At 27.4% G+C, this 23,015-nt stretch overlaps 1 protein-coding gene across 8 annotated transcripts in view; it reads left to right on the forward strand.

Moving 5' to 3' along the window:
- Positions 1-23,015, forward strand: part of LOC107453362 (serine-rich adhesin for platelets) — a 65,137-nt gene that overhangs the window by 31,197 nt on the left and 10,925 nt on the right. For 3 of the 8 annotated variants that reach the window (XM_016070166.3, XM_016070165.3, XM_071188394.1), the window contains exons 2-9: positions 9,483-9,612; positions 12,465-12,619; positions 12,705-12,794; positions 13,509-13,592; positions 16,269-16,322; positions 16,406-16,572; positions 17,372-17,516; positions 17,958-18,748. In XM_016070166.3, coding sequence (XP_015925652.1) covers positions 9,483-9,612; positions 12,465-12,619; positions 12,705-12,794; positions 13,509-13,592; positions 16,269-16,322; positions 16,406-16,572; positions 17,372-17,516; positions 17,958-18,748 — 1,616 coding nt within the window. The remainder of the gene's footprint in view (positions 1-9,482; positions 9,613-12,464; positions 12,620-12,704; positions 12,795-13,508; positions 13,593-16,268; positions 16,323-16,405; positions 16,573-17,371; positions 17,517-17,957; positions 18,749-23,015) is intronic. The other 5 variants (XM_071188396.1, XM_016070167.3, XM_071188398.1 and 2 more) reach the window with 3 other exon arrangements.

Below are 23,015 nucleotides of genomic sequence, written 5' to 3' on the forward strand. Positions count from 1 at the left end.
TTTTGCAGTTCCAATAAGAAAATCGAAATCAAAAAAATTAGTTTTTTATAAAAAATGTTCAGATCTCCATGAATATTTAAGATTTACAGAATTTTGTTTAGTTATTTCATATGATAATCAATGTAATTGACATGAGTTACTAACTTATTGCTGTATTTTTTAGTTACAAACTTATTGCTGTATTTTTTAGTTACAAACTTATTGCTGTATTTTTTTAGTTACAAACTTATTGCTGTATTTTTTAGTTACAAACTTATTGCTGTATTTTTTAATTACAAACATATTGCTGTATTTTTTTGGCATAGGGTGATTCTTTCAAAACATTCAGAAACATTCTTTTTCGTTCGTAATTTATTGTCGGTCCTTCAAAACCAAAGCTTTAAACTTTACTGATATGTTAGAGAAACCGCATGACTTCGAAAGCTGGAAGTATATTAGCATTATAATACATTAAATACATACAATCCACAATATTTTGTACATCCATGTCATTTGCAAGCTGCACCAACATACAATAGCAATAAATTTGAATGAGTTATTGATTATTGAAAAAAAGCGTAATATTCTTGAACAATCTCAATACAAAAGTTATCTTTTACTACTCATCTATTCCATTATTCATTAATGCAAGGGAAACACCCTGCTCTTTTTAATTCTTCGAAAGAACTCTGGATTCCTGCAGGGGTTTCATTTTGTAACACTGGACAAAATCCCTTTCCTATGTTTTTTTTTCCGCAAATTTTTTATCACTCTGGTGATGTAGGTAATTTCATTTGTTCAGAAAATTTCCTTTTTTTTAAAAAAAAAAGGAAAAAAAAATTATAAATAAGATCAGATTATTTTTGAGTCAATAACAGATATTGTTATTTTAAAATTATTTAATCTTCATTTGATTATTTTCGAAAACAATAATTTATGAATGTTTAAATTTGTATTATAATGAGTAAGAAATAACTAACCCACTTGTAGCAAAAAAGACATAACTGGTTGTATGTTTTTATTACCTCTCTCCATCAGTTCAGTTAAAATTCTATACATTGTACACTGAGATTTTTAATATAAAATTTCATTAGAAAAGGACCAAAAACTATGCATTTATAACTCTACCAAGTTAAATTTTAACAACATAGACATGACACAAAATTATTAAAAAACAAATTCATGACATAGCAAAGACTGGTAATATCTGGTATTCACATACTTTTGATGATCACTTTGTATTGCTTTGACAAAAGTTTGAAAGTTTTTGTTAATTGTTTATCAGTTTGTTAGTAATCCTAATTAATTAGTAATCATTTATAATAATATTATTTTAAAAAAATTGTAAAAAATTTTAAAATCATTTTACTGTTTTAGTAAAATTCTATATTGCTCTCACAGTTCAAAAACCGTTTCTTTAAAATAGTGATAAATTATCTCTATTTCTTTTACTTTAATGATCCAAATCAGTTATTATTTTAAATAATTCACTAAAACAATTATTTATATTTCTGATTTTAATCAGGTAATTTAAATTGATGAAATCTTAGATGAGATTCACATGACACTGTAACGGTTTACAATTATAGTGATTGAGGTAATAATTGCAGGTTGCAACAGAAATGCAGGTTACTCTGGATTTTAGTAAACTATTTTTTAATGGCAATAAAATCTAAATATGAAATAAATAAAGGGTAACAAATATTAGCAAACTGTTTGAATAAACATATATCATACTGATATCTGGTGATGATAGTTCTACAGACTGTTGTAGTGAGAGTGGATTTGGGAATCCTTATAAAATTTTGGACTTGGATTACCTTATAAAATGCCTTATAAATAGTTCACATGTTCAAATACTAAAATCTTGGAAAATTATAAATTGATACAAATTTTATTTTTAAAGGAGATGGAAACTAAAGCAATCTTTGCTTTTTGGGCAGCAATCAACTAAGAATAAATCTGTTGCCTAGAAACTTCAAAATATTTTTCTATTAACTATTTTTTAAAAAAAAAAGCTTTTCCACCCCCACACAATAAAATGAAGAATAGCTTCAGTTTTTATTTCGTTTTATTTTTATTCTCTTAACTCAATTGTCTAGCAACAGAGTATTTCTCTCTTGTCTAACCGCGGCTAGAGTATGGTTATATTAAATTTGTTATGGCGATAATTCTTGTCTTCTTTTTGGGACGATGCCAAATATATAAAACTTCCTAGCTCCCGAAATTTCCCGAATTCTCTATGTTAAGGGCCAGGAATCCAAATAAGTAATAAAAAAAAATCTTTCTTTATTAAGAGAAAGTGCTTTTTTTGTATCTGATTTCGCAAATTAATAGTTAGCTCCAATTAATTAGCATATTTGAAGTCACTCTCAGAAACCATTATAATGACACATATATACATATATATATGTGTATATACATGTATATATATATGTGTGTGTGTATATACATGTATATATATATGTGTATATACATGTATATATATATATGTGTGTGTATATACATGTATATATATATATATATATATGTGTATATACATGTATATATATATGTATATATTTATATGTATATCAGGGGACTGTTTAGAAGAAATTTGGGTCCATTAACGGACCCTTCACAAAATATCTTTTCATGAAAATGGACCCTTCACAAAATAATTTATCTTTTAATCGGACCCTTCACAAATTTGTTTATCTTCATTATTGTTTCGTTAATCGAATAAACCCTTCCCAGTAATAGGGGAAAGAAAGATGTAAACGAACTAAATTTTGTCTTCGGCAGACGCTTCTTCCTTTATTAGGCTGAAATGAATATTCTGCGTTCAGCAGTATAGGCTAAATACCAAATATTTGTATGTTGCATCTCGAATTTAGTAGCAGCAATTGCTGTATATTTTTTGAAATTTAATTTTTTTTAATTATAATTTTACAGTGTTGAGCAATAATCTTGTATGTCTTTACAATTTAAAAACTCATTGAAAAAAGTTTTTTGCAATAACAGGACCCTATTTGCACAAATTCACAAAAGCAGGACCCTGGTTGAAAGAACGTGACTTAACGCTTAGATGTCTTAACAGATGTCTGGATATATATATATATATATATATGTTTATATGTATATATGTATGATTTTTGACTATAAAAATACAAGGGGTAGCCGTAGTCTGGTAAATATGGTTTCAGTAATTTAGACAGGAGGGTGGTTCATTGGAACTCTGGATCCCTTTAATGTTAATTTCACTCTTTGCGAATTTTTAAATATCTCAAGAATTTTTTTAAGTGAATTGAAAAAATTTTGCACACAATTAAAACATTCGTTTATCTATATATAATTCCTTGTAAAAAGTAACTTTTAATATTTTATTATTAATTTGTTGTATCATTTTATAAGTGTAAAATAATTTTGAATTTTACATAATTTTAAACTATGCTCTTTTAAATGACAAAATACAAACTTTGAACAAAATCGGTCGCATAGTTTAAGTTATAGAATTTTAAAAACATGTTTTTTTTATTGTAAAATTTTATAACTTTTAAACTTTAAACTATTTTTCCAATTTTGAATTATTATATACAAGTTGTCCCAAGATTTTTAAGACGAACTTGAAGAGAAAGTAGGGAACATCACAAGGATGCAGATTAGCATAGCAACCCATAGTCACAAACATCTTTGTTCGCCCCTAGGTGGTGGTGTTGACACAATGGATTGGGTGCGGTAGACCGGTCCCTTAGCCATAATGTTCTCCTAATTTATGCAGCATGGATTTCTTTCTTTTGGAGTGCACTAAAAGGTGCTGTGTACGTGACACCTGTGGATTTCAAAATGGATCTGGTGGCAAGACTCGTTTGTGTTGCTGCTAATATCCAACAATATCTAGGTTTATTTATTCACCAATTCTTGGCTCGAGAGTGTAGCGCATGAATCACTAGCAATGATGGAATTTTTGAAAATCTTTTGTAGCATTTTCACTTATCATCTACCACAACACATGTATAAATAAATATTAGATCAACAAATATTTCTGATGATCTCAGTCTTGTCTCTTTGTTTCTTATACCTGTCATACTACTTTCTCATGAAGTTTCTAACCATGGGTTACTATGCAATTCTGAATCCTTATGATGTCCCTTACCTCCCTTTAAAGTAAGTTTGTCCAAATAATCCTGGGAGGCCATTTACAAATATATATATAATATTGAACACTAACGAAGTTTTTTTTTTCCTGCTCTTTCCCATACCATATTTTCCTATTCCTAAAGAAAAAAAATTTTCTCTCCTCGTTGCGTATTTGTCAAATTTCTCATTCCTAGTTTTGTTATAATATAATGTTAAAAAATAGGAATTTTGAAAGATCACGAGAAATTCATAAAATATAAGTTCAGAATTTTGATCTAAATCTAAAACCACATTGATTTACGATGAAACCACATAGATTTCGGTGCAAAATTAAAATAGCATGGTCAAAAATCGTATGGTGATTTTAGGTACTCATATGCGCGATTCAAGAGTCATGAGTCTTTATAGTTTTGTTTAAACTATTTAGAAACTTTTTAAAATTTTCGCCATAAGATTTATAGCTTTCAGAGATTTGGGAGACCAACATTAAAATACGAAAGAAAACAGGTATTTTTGAACACCCTATGCCCGAAAGTCAAGCAATAAGCTTGTAACTTGTATCGATTACTTAGTTCTTAATTGAAATAACTGCGTAAAATTTTATAAACCTAGAGTATGAAGATTTGGGCAGTTTTACAGAGAAACTAGTTTTTTTGCCTTATGTTTTTTTAAGATATAAGTATTTTAGGTAGTTCTTTTATACTTTGTATGCCCCGAAAAAAAAATTTTCTTCTTAATTTTGTTGTGAATCATATTTGATAACCAATGTAAGAACTTTGAATTTTAATATCGTAAAAATTTAAAAAGTTCAGATAAGTAGTCATAAGTTAGAAAGAAGTAGTTTTTAAGAGAAAGCTCTAAATTATCAGGGGTTTTCCACAAATTATATTTTGTTTCATAAAACAAAACTTAGTAATAACAATTGATAATACCTTACAATAATAGTCTGGAAATTAAAATATGATGGTATAAAAAAAAAAGAGAACATGCAAAAGAAAACATACTTTTATGGGAGATGATCCCCCACTATGATCTAATTTTTCCCACAATCTCATTTTTTGATCCTATTCTCCACAATCTCATTTTTATTAAATCTTGTTTAATTGTACAAAATGAAATGATAGGAAAACCAATTATCTATTTGAGCTTTCTTTCAAAAAATACAAAAACTAAATAGATAATTGCTTGAAACTTTTTAAATTTTTAAGATATTTAAATCACACTTTTTTCAATTGCTGCCTAATACTACAAAATTAAGAAAAAAATTATTTAAAATTTTTTCTGTGCTTGTGCAGTATAAAAAACTACATTAAATACTTATATCTTATGCAGTTTTTAACCATTTTTTAAAAAAATTTTAGATAAGTAATTTTGTAATTGATTTTAAATTTCTCCGAAATATTGTTCAATTTCATTGAATATTTATTAAGTTATAGCAACAAAAAAAATTAGTTTTTTTTATAAAAATGTCCATATTTTCATAAATATTTAGTAAAGGTTTATGAAATTTTATGCAGCTATTAAAAATAACAATTAAAGTAATCAATACAAGTTATAAGCTTATTGCTTGATTTTTCTGGCATAGGGTGTTAAAAAATACTTGTTTTCTTTCATAATTTATTGTCGGTCTCCCAGACCTTTGAGAGCTTTAAATATTATTGTTAAGTATTAAAAATCACATTTTCCAAACATCTACTTTCTTTAAATAATCTTTAAGTATTCTTTGAGAAATTTAGACTATATTCAAGAACTCAGTGTTTTTTCCATTATTGTAGGGTAGAGTATATGTATATCAGCAAGTAACAAACCATTGGACATGTAAGCTATCATCTTAATTGTAATTGTAAAACTAATTATTCACATAACCAGGTGAGGAAATCTTCTGAATATTAAAAACTTAGAAAACTGATATATCTATTAAGTTTTCAATATGAGCCAATAACTATAAATTAAAAATTAGAATCATATTTACAAATAATTGTATAATATCATTGTATACCATAACTTTTTTACAGCTGTATTTATATACAGAAAATAACTGAACTAAAGCTCAAATAACCAGAATTATGAAATTTTATTAAAAAAAATAATCAAATATACAGTAGTGGTAAGGGTATGGTAAAATAAAGATTTATCTTACCAATCTTTTGTCAATTATATTATTAAAATTTGATTAGGAAACAAAACAAACTATTTTACTTATTTCACTTTGTATGTACAGTTTTGAGATCAAAATAATCAGTTCAAATGAATTTAAGGAATAAAAAAGAATTTTTCCTGTAATAAGTTTTCAAAAATCAGAACAATGAAAAATTTGTTTCAAGCAATTGGAATATATTTCAGTTGTTCCTTTTTTAGATGGAAAAATCCAAAGATATCAAGTAGCATGATCAATTTACTAACTGCAAATATTTTTTAGTTTAGTTGTAATACTTGAGCCCACCTATAGTATCAATTGATAAAGATTGAAATGGTTGCTCTGTACTTCATAACAACCCAAATCTTTCTTTGGTGAGATTTTTTGTTAATTGACAAGTTTCACAACATTTAACATAGAGTTATTAATTATTATATTAGATCAATAGTAGAAAGGTGTGATTAAAGCAATAATTTTTTTTAAATACCAACATGACCATATGAGTTTTTTCTAATATATTCATTCTTAAAAAAATGGTATTACTATTTTATGCAAACCTTTTTTCTTAATTTTTGGTAAATCTTTAATTGTTGCGAATTTAGAATAATTTAAATTATCATTTAATTATATTTAAATTCGTAATGAGTTACAATTGGATTATTATCAAATAAACTAAAAAAAAAAATACAGTATATCTAGAATTCATATGAGCATCAAGATTATTTTGACCCTTAACATATTTTACTTTATCATAGATAGATAATTTTAATGACCATCTTAAAATCTACCTGTAGGATTTTTTATTTTCTTTAACCAAGTCAACACAGAATTAATATATTTAATAAATTTATAATAGAAATAATTTTATTTCCATGCAAATAACAATGCTATTTATTTAAAGCATTAATATGAGCTAAATATTCTTATTCAGTACATAATAGAATAGTTTCTTTCATGTTGAGATAAACATTTAGCTACTAGCTACATCTAGTTAGCTAACAAAAAGCTGTGGGGTGCATTTGGCAATCTGGATAAAAACATCTAGTTCCAAAACAGCAATTGCTTCTTTTTAGGCATCAACATACATAATGGATAATTAGGCATGTATAATTAGGATTGTACAGAGTTAAAACAGATTTAAAAAAATAAAGACAACTTAAATTGATTGAATGATGTTTTACATTCTATAGTTCAATTCCATTTAACATTTTCCTTATGGAGATTTTTGAGTGTCAGTCTAAGTTTTGGATAATTTTTAATAACTTTATGTTATACATTTATACTACCAAGAAATCGTAACATTTCTTGGAGATTTCAACTGTCTAATAGCTTCAATATTTGCATTTTTAGGTGAATATTCACCGTTTTTTATTTCTTATCCTAAAAATTTTATTTTAGTTTTAATTTTTAGGATGACATTTTGAGAATTTAAGATTAAAATTATCAGTTTCACATATTTTAAAAATGATCTGTAAATGATCTAAATGTTCTTAATAGTTATCAGAATAAATGATGATATCATCAAGATAGTTTAAAGCAAAGTCAACTTTATGTTTTTGTAAAATTTGACGAAAGCTCTTTGAAAGATAGCAAGGGAATTTTTCCAAATCAAACCATAAAAATGCATATCGACTGAAATTGGTTGTAAATGCTAATTTTTCCATATCATTTGGATCTATTGCTGAATTTCAATAGCTACATTTTAAATCAATAGTTGAAAAATGTTTGGCATTGAACAATTTATCAATTAAATTATCAATTCTAGGTATAGGTTCAGAGTCAGTTTGGTTAAGCTTTCTAAAATCTACACATAATCTGGTTTTATTACTTTCATCTTTCTTGTAAACAAGAGGGGGGTGGGGACTGGTGATAAGTATGGACTAGGAAAGGATTTGATTATGTTAGCTTTTATTAAATTATCAATTTGATTTTTAATTTCAACATTATCTTTTTCAAATGCTCTATATGTGTGTAATGAAATAGGCAATTCAGAAGTTAAATTTACTTTCACAGATTTAACTTGCCAATATCAAAACTAATTTTAGCAAATACATTATCATAACTAGGTAAAAAAAAATTTAAATTTGCCCTATCTTCTTCAGAAATTCTAGGTTACATATTTTGAATTTAGAATGTCATGTTGCAGGAGTGGTACTTTAGAAATACTAAACCAGAGAAACTGAGTTATTATTTTATGTAATACAATGGTGGCCAGGACCACAACAACGAGGTATCTACAGTACAGAGTGATGATTAGTTTGACAAGAAGGATTTGACCTTGAAAAGGGTTTTATAACTTTCTGGACAATATATTTAATTATTAATAGGTCTTGGTAACATGGGACTGATCAATTTCATAAGCTACCAAAGACACATCATGACATTTTCTGAGATAATTAGATCAATATTATTACTTTCCTTGTGGGAAAGGTTTTAATTGATTGTGCATTAGATATAAGTTCTATTTATAGATTAGATTTAATACATAATTCTTATAACATTATATATATTTCTTCTCTTTTCATTAATCTTTATATTATTTTCCATGTTTTCTCTGTATTTTTAAATATTTTATGAGTTCTATATATTTGCAGCTTATACGCAGTAAATAAAACATATTAATTTTCTTCATTTTTCTCTTTTTCTTTTTATCCTTTTTGTCTTCATTGTGCTATATATTTTTTTTTATTCCATTACAATTATTTCTGTTAGATATGTCATATAACCATGTAGAATTATATTAAGTCCAGATAATGTAAGTAACAGGAGAAATTATGTAAGCATGAGACAGACTTCCTTAATATACAGATTACCATGTTCATTGTGGAATCAAGTGATATCACATGCATGACAAATTTTTTCTACAGTTTGCGTCAATAAAACAGATTACGTGGTACCAAAATGCATATTGTCATTGATATTATTTTGTGGTAAATATGCTTTCTCATGACAATAATGTGATAATAGCATAATGTTGTCTAAAGTTTATCCTTATATTACTATCTAGTCTAAGAAGTTCTAAAAAATTAACCCTAACATCTTCCTATCTCTTTCTCTCAAAGACGATGAAACAGCTACATTTTTCATTTTCTCTTTTATTCATTACTCCTTTACTCCTCCCCAACTGCAAAATGATTCATGATTTAAATTTTATAAAATAATGCAATTTATAGTATGTTTGTATTTTGGTGTTCAGTGTTTCATTCTTCATTTGTTTCATTGTTTTTAAAATGTTATTTCATTTTAGGTGGCTGATCCTTTAGAGACAAATTATGCTGCTGCATCTGCTAATTCCCAACAATGCTCAAGTTGCCCAAATCCACAAGGGGATTCACTCTCAATGCAACAGTCTGTAGGACTACCATCACCAGATAACAGTATGATATATTTTTATTCCTATTGTTTGCTAATATTTTTTACTGTTTATTTATTTTATTGCCATTAAAAAACAGTTTATTTAAAATATAGAGTAACCTGCAATTATTTCCTCAATCACTATAATTGTGAAATAATTAAAGTATCTTATGTGCATCTCATCTAAGATTTCATCTATTTAAATTATCTGATTGAAATCAGAAATTTAAATCATGCTTTAAATTAATTATTATATAAAATAATTACTGATTTGAATCATTAAAGTAAAAGCAATAATTGAGATAATTTGCCATTATTTTAAAGAAAGAGTTTTTGAATTGTTAGAGCAAAATAGAATTTTACTAAAATAGTAAAATGATTTTAAAGTTTTTATCAGATTATTATCATAAATGATTACTAATTAATTATGACTACTAACAAACAAAGGATTGCAAACTTTTGTCAAAGCAATGCTAAGCGATAAAAGTATGCGAATACCAGATATTACCTGTCTTTGCAATGTCATGAATTTGTTTTAAGATCTAAGATTTAATATGTAGAGTTATTAATACATAGTTCTTGGTCCCATACTATTGAAATTTTATGTTAAAATTCTCAGTGTGCAATGTATAGAATTTTAATTGAATTGATGGAATAAGGTAATAGAAACATATAACCAGTTATGTCTTTTCTGATACAAGTGGGTTAGTTATTTCTTATTCATTATAATACAAATTTAAACTTAAACATGCATAAATTATGTTTGCGCAAATAATTGAATGAAGATTTAATAATTTTAAAATATCAATATTTTTTATCAATTCTAAAATTCAACTTATCTGATCTGAAAAACTAATCTGATCTTAACCCCATTTTAGGCCAAGCATAGAATTTCTATAAAATGTGGTGTTATTTTTATTGAAATATGCTTTCATTCAATTTGTTAATTTCATGAGTGAAAAATTATATTTTTTTCAAGAAATAAAGTTGTACATACAAGCACCATTCACTAAATCAATGAACAAATCATTTAGTTGAAAGCTTGTTTTATGAAATTTTTTATTTACTGACTTGCAACTTTAATATATTATAAAAACATATGATAAATCTCAAAAGGAATACTTAAACATTTAAAAAAAAGTTTCATTTGTCAATAACCGTTTTAAGTTAATAAGCTAGAGTTGTTCAAAAGTTTCTAAACAGAAAGTGATTACTCTAATTAAATTTCTAATATATTATAGATGTCTTCAGAACCCTTGACAATAGCAGAAAAATAAAATTAGTGAAAAATATTCGCCACAGTGTTAATAAAAAAATATTTAATGAAATGGTGCATTTACGCACCTTTGGCCAAAAATGGGTTAATTATAAAAGAAATTTTCATAATTAAAAAATATTGTTATTTTTTTTTAAATTCGAAGTTTTTCAATCAAATGAAACTACCTACTTTATCAGAGTGATGAAAAATTAGTGAAAAAAAATCATAGGAGAGAGATTTTGTCTAGTGTTACAAAATAAAACAACTGCAGGAATCCATAGTTCTTTCTGAGAATTAAAAAAGGCTATGTGTTTTCCTTGCATTTGAATAATGGAATGTGTGAGTAGAAAAAAAAACATTTGTATTGAGATTGTTTAAAAATATTAAGCTTTTTTTCAATAATCGATTAGAATTTTGCTGCTGTATGTTGATGTAGCTTGCAAATGACATGGATGTACAAAATATTGTGGATTGTATGTATTTAATGTATTATAATGCTAATATACTTCCAGTTTTTTTTTTAATTTGAACATATTAAATTAAATGCAAGGTCTTTGTTCATTCTGTATGATATCGGCACACAATATTTTGTTGGTCATTTCGATCAGAGCCTGCTTAGAAAGAGAGTGAGTTGCAGTTCAGTCTAAAATTTTGCTTTGCAATGAGATGTTATGTGTTTTAGGCTGACAGACCTACCTGTGATAGTCATGCCGCTTACAACTTTCATATATTTTTTTTTTGTAAATTTATTATTTTTGTAATTTTGTGTATTTATTTTCTGTAAATTTTGTAAAAAAATGTATGTAGTTTCTCTAATTTAATCTTAAAGTTATTTATAAGTCTTTTATTATTTTAGTATGTAGGTACTAAGTTTGAACGATAGACTTACAGTCTAAATTTACAATATTTAAAACCGTTATTCAGCTATTAAAATCTATCTAAATCTATCTGTTTGTGTAATTGAGTAAACTCTATGAATTTATCATTTGTATTAAAAGTTTCACTAAATTAATTCATGATATAATCTGTAATTTTGGGTAATAATTATTAACCCAGTTGTATACTCAATCTTTTTTGCAGTCTATTTGAAACCCAATCGGCTGTTTTCAGATAATTAATATCCTAATGTCTTAATCACAGTTAAATTTGAAGCATACTTGAGCTAACCATAAGCTTCAGGTGTTATAAATTTTTTGATTTTTTTTAGTCATTAATTTTTACATAGGCGTATAGTAAGGCTTTGTGTTAGCTTGTGGTTAGATTATTCAGCAATAAGTGTACACATGTCGATTGCAAATATGTTTAAATTTTTGTTCCAATCGATTGACAAAATTTACTCATGGTAGTCTAAAGTCATTTTAAAAAGATAATAAATCAAAGTAGTTCTAAATATTTGAAAGATTTATTAAAATATAACACTAGTTAAAATATGAAATTAAACACTGGTTTAAACATCTTTAAATTTTAACTTTAATTTATTGCCACAAATGAGCTTAGGAGCATTTTTTGTTCAAGTTTTAAATGACTTGTTCCTAGATTCCAGTAAATAGTTCTGATTCACATCTTCAGTTGTTTTTCAGTATGATTAATTGATATCTCTTTTACTTTATACTACAGATGGGACTACTGATCAAAAACCAGCACTTCCTCCAAAACCTTTTTATGGACCACCAATTTACAGAGAACCACCCAACCCTCCAAATCATGATGTCCCCAATCATCATCATCACCCAGATATTTGCATGAACACATCTACACCACCACGCCCATCGGTAAAAATATATAAATTTATATTCACACTGCATAGAAATGTAAAATATAAACATGTGTATAGTATTTTATTTTCATTTAATTTAGGATCCATTACCTTATATGCATCATGCTCACCATTCTGAAAGACCAGATCGACCTGGTTCTCGAACACATGCTTGGGTGCAAGAACATAAGGTACAAAAAAAGTTATTTTTTGTAATGATGCAAAAAAAGTAAAAACCTCCTTGAACAACTTCTGGATATAAGGATTCTATATAGTTTCAACTGTGAAATGCAATATTTCAGACTGAAAAAGCTTGTCTTAGATAATTTAAATGTTTAATTGTAATTTTAATAGTGTCTTAAAACATTTATAGCTTTAGCATTGAAAATCAAATTAATGATTTGTTTGTATGGATTTTAAAAAAATTATTTCAAAAACATGGTTTTCTTATTGATTAATTACTTTAATTTTATTATCTTAATGCTGAATCAAATATGAATGTAAGCTTGTATAAAAAAGCACGTTTTATGACATTTACTTGCTTTAAATTGTTACCTAAATTTGCATTTTAAATTTTTAGAAATATTAGTTTTTGGTGCACAATATGTTCAACAAAAATATGGTCCGGAATTCTGAAGTTTTTTTGGAAAAGTAAAAAAAAAATATGAGTGAAATGCTATGCAAACATATTCTTATTAAGCTAAAAGCAAAGTTATATATGTATTTAATTATTATTGAAATAGTCATGACATTGGACAGTTAAAACTTATAAGTTGACAATTTCTCACTAAGTTAAATATAGCTTAACTGCTTTAAATTAAAAATTCTTCGAGTTTTTTATTTCACTTTTGTTCTTGTGTTATATTTAAAATTTGTTTATTATTAAAAGTTATATTTAATCCTAGACTTCTGGAAAACTTGTTGGTGAAAAATGGTCTTCCCTTCAAAGGAAACTCCGATCTTTTCTAACACAATCTACTTCTAGTAAAGTATGTTTCGAGCTCAGTTAATTTCTTATCTATTTTCAAGTGCTTTTAAATATTATATATATTTTTTCCTTTCTATGAGCTTTAATAAAATTTCTCTCTAATTGTTAATTATGAAATATGTTCCGTAATTATCAGTTTGGATAATTTAAGTTAAATCATCTATTTCCTCCTTTGGTTTAGTTCTGCCATTTTTCCCACTAGATGTAACATATGTTTTTAAAGAAGGTTATTAATAGCTATCAGCTTTTTTATTTTACAGGGCCTTTTTTATTTTTACTTTTTTATTTTTTTTTCCGCCTCTTACCGGATTTTCAGCTTTTTATGTTTTTTTTAGATAAATTTTCCTCTTTTTCTGCCTATTAGTCACCATTTCGAGAATCTTGTATATTCTAACATGAAACACTTTTCTTACGAAAACTAATTTTCCTCCTTTTCAGTACGAGGTCACCTTTTATATTAGCCAGTAAAATTGCATGTTTTCTTCTAACAGGGACAACAAAATATGATAAAACATATTCTTTGTGACATTCAGTGACAAAACCAGATATTTTATACTTTTTAGCATCTTTCTGTCGTAAATTGCGAAAACGTCTTAAGGAAATTGGAACTAACTTTGAAAACTAGTTATGTTAAACAATTGGTGGTGTATGGTTTTGATTTTTTTAATATACATTTTCCCATACATAATTTTCGCTAAAGGAAGGGAGGAATTGTGTTCCGCATCGAAAATCTCGTAATTTCTGTGGGGCTGAGTTTTCTTTGCTTTGCCTTTGGCATATATATATATATATATATATGTGTATATATAAATATATTTAGCAAAAATTCAGCTTTTAAAAAGTTTCACTCTTTCTTATCTTTGTTATCTATGACAACATGTTTTTTCGATCATTGCTCTAACGATCCTTCACTGACAGAATTTCTCACTAATCATCTTCATTTTTGTAATATGCATTTAGTTTTCGCCCGATATGTAATGTTTCTCCAAGTTTTAAAAATGTTAGTTGTGCTAACTTTATTATCCTAATGCTTACCAACTAGTTATTTTAATTTTACTATTATACATAGGCAAGTTTTGTTTTTATCAATTGACTTGTGAGTTATGTTTGCAATTTCCTAGTTTCTACATCAATCATATTTCATACGCAAATATCACTTTGTGTATTTATGCGATTTCAAAATCAAGCATCATAATTTGTGTTCACACGGTTTAAAAATCACGCACCAAGGTTTGTATTTATGTGATTTAAAAATAAAGTTACGTGATTTAATGCATTGGGATTAGTTTTCTCACCATTTAATATCAAACATTGTTATTTCATATTCATGCTATTTTAAAATCAAACATTATGTTTTCTGTTCACGTGGTTTAAAAATCTCATATTATGATTCGCATTTATGTGAATCAAGAATAAAACAATATAACTCTCATTTACTTGATTTTAAAATCACACAATGTGATTCGTAGTCTTATGATTTTATATCAAGCATCGCAGTTCGTATTTACAGGATTTAAAACAAACTATTGTGATTTGTGTTCACATTGCTGAAATATTACTCTTCGAGATTCGTATTCATGAGGTTTCAAAATTTTATAGCACGATTTGTACTTACAGAATTGTGATTCATATGAACATGATTTAAAAATTACATATCACAATTCATATTTACATGAATTTAAAAATCAAATGTTATTCACATTCATGTGAATTTAAAATCAAAAATTGTGTTTCCTATTCTCGCGATTTTGAAATCTAACATAGTGATTCGTGTTCATGCTGTTTAAAAATCTCACATCCCAGTATCATACCTTTTAGACTTAATTTTTTTCTGGGATATCATATCTGGATTCATATTCTGGAATTTCCACCTTTTATGTTTTTCTAACCACTGTCATCCTTAATTTTAAAATGATGTTTTTCAAATTTATATTATGCTGATTGAACCCTATTTATTCAAACTGTTAATATCTATCAAATATATATATATATATATATATATATATTTTGTATAAGAAAATATTTCATAGTTAACTTGAAGTGAGATTTGGTAAATTGTCTAAATGGCAGTTTGCAAGCACTGTAATAAGTTTGTTTCTTTTCAACAACATGCAAAATAATTTGTCACTCTGTTAAATTTCTGAGTGAGCATTACTGAAATATTTAGTATTTTTTTCCTAAACAAGTCAAATTTATGTTTCAGAAAAACAGAATGACTTCTATTTGCAGCTTCCATAATTTTACATTTTAACTTACATCTACTGATTATTTCTGCATTCAATTATTAAAGACCTTGAAGTCCTAAATTTTGAAACATTAATTTAAATTTTAATTAAACCAATTTTAAATTTTTTGTTGTATGCATTTTTTATTTTATTTAATGGTTTGCATCAGGATTTTGACTTTAAGATTGTATAAAAAACAGCAACAAGTTAGCTCAATTGTTTTTAAAATAAATAAACTGCTATATATGAAAGGGGCAGAATTGTATAGTATCCTTTTTAGTGCCATTTTTGCATTTTAGAGCATAAAAGAAAACTAGTTTTTACTAAACTAGTTTGTGTTAAAAAACTAGTTTGCTACCTGCTTTCCAAGTTTAAAGGTGTATACTATAATTATATTTTTAATCTCAATTAACTACTTGAATTTAAATTTTAAACAATTTTCTTTTGAGTAGGAGCTTACTGAGTTAGAAAAGGGACCAAATGATGAGGAAAAACCTAGAATTGAGGTATTATTTGAGTCTTACTTAGTAACTTTTTTGTGTTAATGTGTCATGAATATTTCCTTTTCCTATATTTATAACATTTTCAGGAGTCTCAGGAATATAGTATGCCTGGGTTTAATGCAAATCCTTCTTCAGTTGCTGACCAACGTTTAAGTTACATATCTTCTTCTTCATTCAGTGGGAATAGTGTTGCACTTAGCCTTTCTCAACCTGTTACTCATATGCATCACTGTAGACCATATCAAGTTGAAAGGTACTACCTGATTTTATGATTTTTTCATGGCATTATTTTTACTGCCTGGTAAATTTACCATTTTGCTATGCTGTAGCTAATGAAAAAACAGTAAGTTAAATATATGTTGATATCAGTCGAATGATTATATAAGTTGTACATATAAACATATTATTAAAATCTGCACTTCTTTCGTGGACTATCTGTTCAAAGTTGAAATTTAAAATAAATAAGGTATTATTTGATTACTAAATTAGCTTAAAATAGATATTCTCTTAAAATTTAATTAAAATAAATATCTTAGCATATCTTGATATGTTTTTTTAATGGAGATTTTTAATGCATCATAAACACCATAGCTCTCGATTTCAAAACATTAAAAGTAGTTAATATTTCTAAGCATATATTTATGATAATTTCTTTTTGTGAGGTTTTTAATTTTTTGGGTGGTGGAAAAAATTACAGTTCAATTTGCAGTTAACCATTCTTGCTTTCCGGATTTTTGTCCAGTATATTTAACAATATTATTTTTTACTTTTGTTACATTAGTTGAATTATTTTTCATAAAAATTATCTTTTCCAATCCTTATTCTGTATTTGAAGACTTTTAAATATTTTATATGTTAAGTTATGTTTATCACCTGGGTACTAAAAACGTTTTCTTAAAAAAGTTGTTTTGGATTTTTTTAAATTTTTTTATTGAGTATAATGACTTCTGGACATGTAGTACATTGTTATGTTTTACTCTTTCTACACATATATTATAATCGTATTCACAAACCTTTAAGTTATTTAATTCTTATTTTGACTTCCTTTTCAGACACCCTTTTGCAGCTTCAACCAATGTTTCTGAACATGAACATGACCATGAAGAAGCTACTGATCCAGATCAGTTACGTGATACATGCAGCAAATTTTTTGCTCGAGAACAGAGAATTAGCTGGTCAAATTATCTTAGTCCAAGAGTAAGACAGCATTTGTTTTATTATTCAAAAAAAATTTGCAGTACCCAATTCTGTTTTATTTGTTTTTATTATAAAAATTATGTTTTATGAATTAAGTTGCCTGCCTTAAATGATTGAGGTAATGCCTAAAAAACTTTTTCAAAAGACCTAACATAATTTTTAAATAATTAAATTCCAGGTTTTACTGTTTTGTATAATTTTATAAGTATGTGCTTAAAAAGTCTTAAAAGCACAAATAGAAATAGTTGTTGAAAGGCATTTTTAATTATGCTTGAATTTTAATTGTCCTAATTTAGTTATGATATTTAAGTCTTAAAAATTCTGACTAGCATTTTAACATCTAAATATTTATCCAGGAAAACTTTTGTTTACTGTGCAGTTAAGATTTTTTGATAAATTTGTATATATTTTTTTAATTTCTTTTTTATTACTCTTTTATAGAACTGCTATTCTAACAACATCAAATCATCTTATGATTATGATAAGTTAGTGCCAAAAGAAGTTATTGGGCGACCTTCCCAGGAAAAAAGGCCTGAAGTACCAGTTAATCCTGAGGCTATTTATGGAGGTATAGCTCCTTTTCCTAGTTTTAGTAGAACTCATGACTCTGTATCACAACCATCTCAATCACAGCAACCTGATTTGCAATCAGGAGTTGCAAGTGGAGCTTGCTATGCCAAATCAGTACACAACACAAATGAAGAGAGTTCTATACCAGCTCCTTCCAATGAAGTTAAAGTGCCAAATAAAAGTAATGAAACTGTATCTCCTGATAATTTGCAGCTTAATTCTACAGATTGTGGTGATAGTGCTGAAGTGTACAAATCTTCTTCTGAATCAGGTAGAGGTACAATGCACAGTAGTATGCATGGCTCCAAAAGTGTTGTTTCTCCTCACAGTAGTGGTGTTAGTGTTGCAAGCAATTTAGATACCAGTCTGGATTCTGATCACAGTGTCAATGGTGGTATCTGGGATCAACAAGCTCGTGAATGTCAGGATAAACACTATACTAAGGATTGTCAAGTTAGTAAAGTTAGGCATGTATATGAGACGCCAAATACATCTATGACTTGTAGACAGACTAATGAAAAAGATGAGCAGAATGATGTATCTAGTGAAAGTCTTTATGATAATCCCTCTCATCAAGCTGTTTCCCTTGCTGCTTCACCTCTTGCAAGTGCAGAAAATTCTCCAAAATTACCATCAAGATCCAAGTATAAATTTTCAATGAGGTATGTGATATTTTTTATTGTATTTTTCCAAAATTGATTGCATTCTTAACTTCATTCTCTAATTAGAGTTGGATAAGTTAACATTTCTGTGAAAAAGTTTAATTATTTCAGGTTTCTGCTGGCGACTAAAAAGTGACTGTTTACTATTTTTCTTTCTTTTCTTTTACCTTTGGCAACTATGGCAAAAAGTTGAAATTTCTATCAGATTTAGACAATTATTTTTTCATATATTGAAGTGAAAAAATAGATAAATATTTTTATGCTTTTATTCATGAAACAATGGGAGTAAGGAAAATTGAAGTTTGACAATTAGAAGGGAAAAGAAAAAGCATATGTTCTTTAGAGTTGCTACAATGCGACCAGTTTCTGTTTGCCAAATTTTTCGTTGCATTGAGGGTGGAAATGTATCATAGTTGGCAGAGAGACTAATAATTGGATTCATTTTCACTCTGTACACTGTTTCATCGACCTTTAAATCTGCTACATTAGCTTTATTATCTTTAATATTTAACTATATGCTACTTTGTTAATACGGAGAAGAATTTTTTTTATCATTTCTATTCAGCTTTCTTCATGCAATTTTTATAGTACATGGGCAAAATGTAATACTTCAGATTCACTTTTATTCTCCGCAAATTAAGATTCGCACGTCACTGCAGGCTTTGGGATGTATAATCTATGTGATCTTTAAGTACCTCATTTATCAAATTTTATATACAAATAATGTTTATTATATAATATTTGATCAATGTGGTTCTTGGAGATCGCATAGATTAAACATCCCAAAGCATGTTGTGATATGCGAAGTAATGCAGGTTTGAATCCAAATAGTACCTGGTTGATATGAATTCTGCTCTAGGCTTTTACACCAAGCATAGTGCTAACTAAAAAATATCAGCAGCTGTAAGTGGATCATGAGTTAAAATTCTCTTGCTATTGAGCTGACTGTGGGAAGTTTTTGTGGTACCACACGATGTATCACATCCTGAGATTAAAATTTCTGTTTAAATTGGTTTATCCAAGGTTTTTGACAATTTTTCTCTTTTGAGTGAGAGTAAAATATTAAAATTTCATGGTAATGGGATCAAAGATATGGTTTTCTTATCACATCTATAATTAAAGAAAATCAACCTAATGCTCAAGATGTATTAGAAAACAAATAATCTAATTTTTCCCTCACCAAAGCACCAAAGTATAAGTAATTCCTTATAACCTGTTATAATATTTCTAAATTTAATGTCTCCCATTAATAAGTTTTTCTCCACATCAATTAGTGGTGATAAATTATGGTTGTTTGCAGATCAATTATGTGGTAAACAGTGTACCCCTTTTTTTAACATGGTGAGTGCTTGATAATAAAGACCACTTTTGGTGTATTGTTTAATGCCTGTTTGCTTAACTAAACATTTGATAACTTCAAATCATCCCATAATACTCTACACTTAGTGTAATAATAATATGCTTAACATTGAAAACAAATGCATTCATTCAGATTAAAATTGTTGGGAAACTTGACAAACAGAAATTCTTTATTTTAATGTTAGGAATCAATTCAGTAAATGTTAAAAATAATTTTAGACTACTTTAGTACATCATTTAACTTTCAAATAAATTTATTCATCTTTCAAAGTAACTGATATGATTTTGCTGACTATGTAAACTTAGCAATATTTGCATGGGATGAAACCTTTTGACATCCTTTCTTAAAGACAGCCTTGTCTATATGGCATTTGTAATTATGAATTGTAATTTTTTTCTTTAAACTAATGTATTTAAGGGGATTCCCTCGCCTGTCTACTCTTTAATCTAGCTCTGGAGAAATGTATCAGAGATAGTGGATTAGACCGAAAAGGCACCCTTTGGAATAGATCAGTCCAATTACTGGCATATGCCGATGACATCGATGTCATAGGAACATCAGAGAGAGCTGTGAGAGAGGCCTTTCTGTCTCTTGAAACTTCTGCCACAAATATGGTCCTTACCATCAATGAAGATAAAACTAAATTTATGGAATCTCCAGCCACAACTGTAAATCATGATCCTTTATTCATAAATGGTTACACCTTTGAAAAGGTTAATGAATTCAAATACCTTGGAACAATGATCAATCACCAAAACAGCATAAAAACAGAAGTAGACAACAGAATTAAAATGGCAAACAAGTGTTTCTTTGGACAAAGAAAGCAATTAGGATCAAGCCTAATCAGTCGAAAAACTAAAATTAAAATTTATAAGACTCCTATTCTACCTGTATTGCTCTATGCAAGTGAAACATGGACACTAAACGCAAACACTCAGCTTACTCTTGGTGTTTTTGAAAGGAAAATCCTTAGAAATATTTTTGGCCCAGTACAGGAAAGAGGCTGTTGGTGAATCAGATACAACTTTTAATTATATAGACTCTATGGACAGCCACAGATAGTGCAGGTCATCCGAAGCAATAGATTAATATGACTTGGCCATATCTGGAGAGGTCCAAAAAATAATGCAGTCCGAATCACCACTGCTCACCTTTAAAAATCATTCGGAATCTCGGGCTAGAGGAAGACCTCCAACTAGATGGCTGGATGACACTGCTAAAGATATAAAAGTATTAAAGATAAACAACTGAAAAAAAGTCGCCATGGACAAGAGGCGTTGGAGGCTATGTGTGATTGAGGCAGCCAAGGCCTGTAAGGGGCTTTCTTGCTGAAGAAGAAGAATGTATTTAATATATATTGCATATATCTGTTAATTTGCGCAATATTTAATAAGTAAAATTTTCATTTTCAATTTTGTATTTACTGTACAAATTTACAGATATATTTTTCTTCATATTTTAGGACTGTTCCTTTCGGAATTTCAGGTACTTTTTTGCTTGCCTCATTCAGCTCCTAACTATTAATATAACTTTTATTGTTACTCATACTAAAATTCCTACACTTAGAATTTCTTTACCTTTAGTTAAGTGCGTCAAACAAACTTTTGCACATTAGGCATTTAAGGTAGGAGTGTACAACCTTCCAATGAAGGGCCGCCTGATGAAGTATTCATTCAGACATATTGACAGCAATTTTTATATAAACATCATTGTTCTAGGCACTAAATTCTTTTTTTCAGTTAACCTTGTAATATCTTTGCATAAAATTAAATACTTATAAATGTTTAAAATTTGAAACTGCAAAACAGATTATTTAGGAAAAAAACAGAATCAGAAAATCAGAAACAATTTATTAGAAAAAAATTAAATAAATTGAAATAAACTTAAGAAAAATTTATGTTTCTTTTTTATCATATTACATAATACAAAAGTCCATTTAAACATAAATTTTAACATTAGAAAAATTGTTCATAGAATTAAATTAAAAAATAAATATTCTAGTAATTAAAATAAATGTAAGATAAAAACTTTGATTTAAAGAAAGTTTTTGAGGTTAAAATTATTAAAATTAAAACGATCAAAATTAAAAATGATGAAAAAATGCAATCGAAGAACTACATTGAGATTGGGTGAGTTAAAAACTATTTAATTTCAAATTTTCGAAATTTTTTAATTTAAGCAAAATTCTTTTTTCATTTTGTTTAGATTGCTGCCATGGGCCGCACATCGAGGGTCGGATGACCGCATATGGCTTGAGGGCCGCATGTTGGGCACCCCTAATTTAAGGGGTAAAAAAAGTATAAAACATAGCTTTTTAGTCTATGTTGACAGTTCAAATTTCACAAGATAATTGTAAACAAGTCAATTTAAGTTTAATAATAATTTTAAATTAATCAAAATTACAATCATTTTCGCTTATAAGGTGCTGGTGTTTGTAAACTCGTTGTATTAGAACCTAAATACTTTTTTTCAAATTAAATGGGGTGAGCTCAGTTTTTCATTACATAATAATTTGCTCCTAAATATCACGAACCTGGTTTAAGACATAAATAATGATGGTTCATTTTTCACGCCTTTTATCTTCCTGTAAAAAAATATTTTGTTTGTTTTCAACTATGATTTTTTTTATAGCTTGGAAAATTGCTTCTTACTTTAAGGTATGATTTTTACTACAAACAAAAATTTTATAACTAATGTTTGAGCAATTTTAAAAGTTACATGAATACTGTTAAAATATCTTATAAAAAGAAATATGTCGAGATAAGTTGTTTTCAGCTGTCATTATAATTATCTATTTATTTAAAATGATGAATAAAGTTTTTCTCTTAGATTTCTACAAAGTCTAGTTTAAAAAATTTCTTGTAGAAGTTTTATTTTGTATGCACTATTAGAATTTTTTTTCTCAAT

Source organism: Parasteatoda tepidariorum, chromosome X2 (genome assembly GCF_043381705.1).
Source record: "Parasteatoda tepidariorum isolate YZ-2023 chromosome X2, CAS_Ptep_4.0, whole genome shotgun sequence".
Classification (NCBI taxonomy): Eukaryota; Metazoa; Arthropoda; class Arachnida; order Araneae; family Theridiidae; genus Parasteatoda; species Parasteatoda tepidariorum.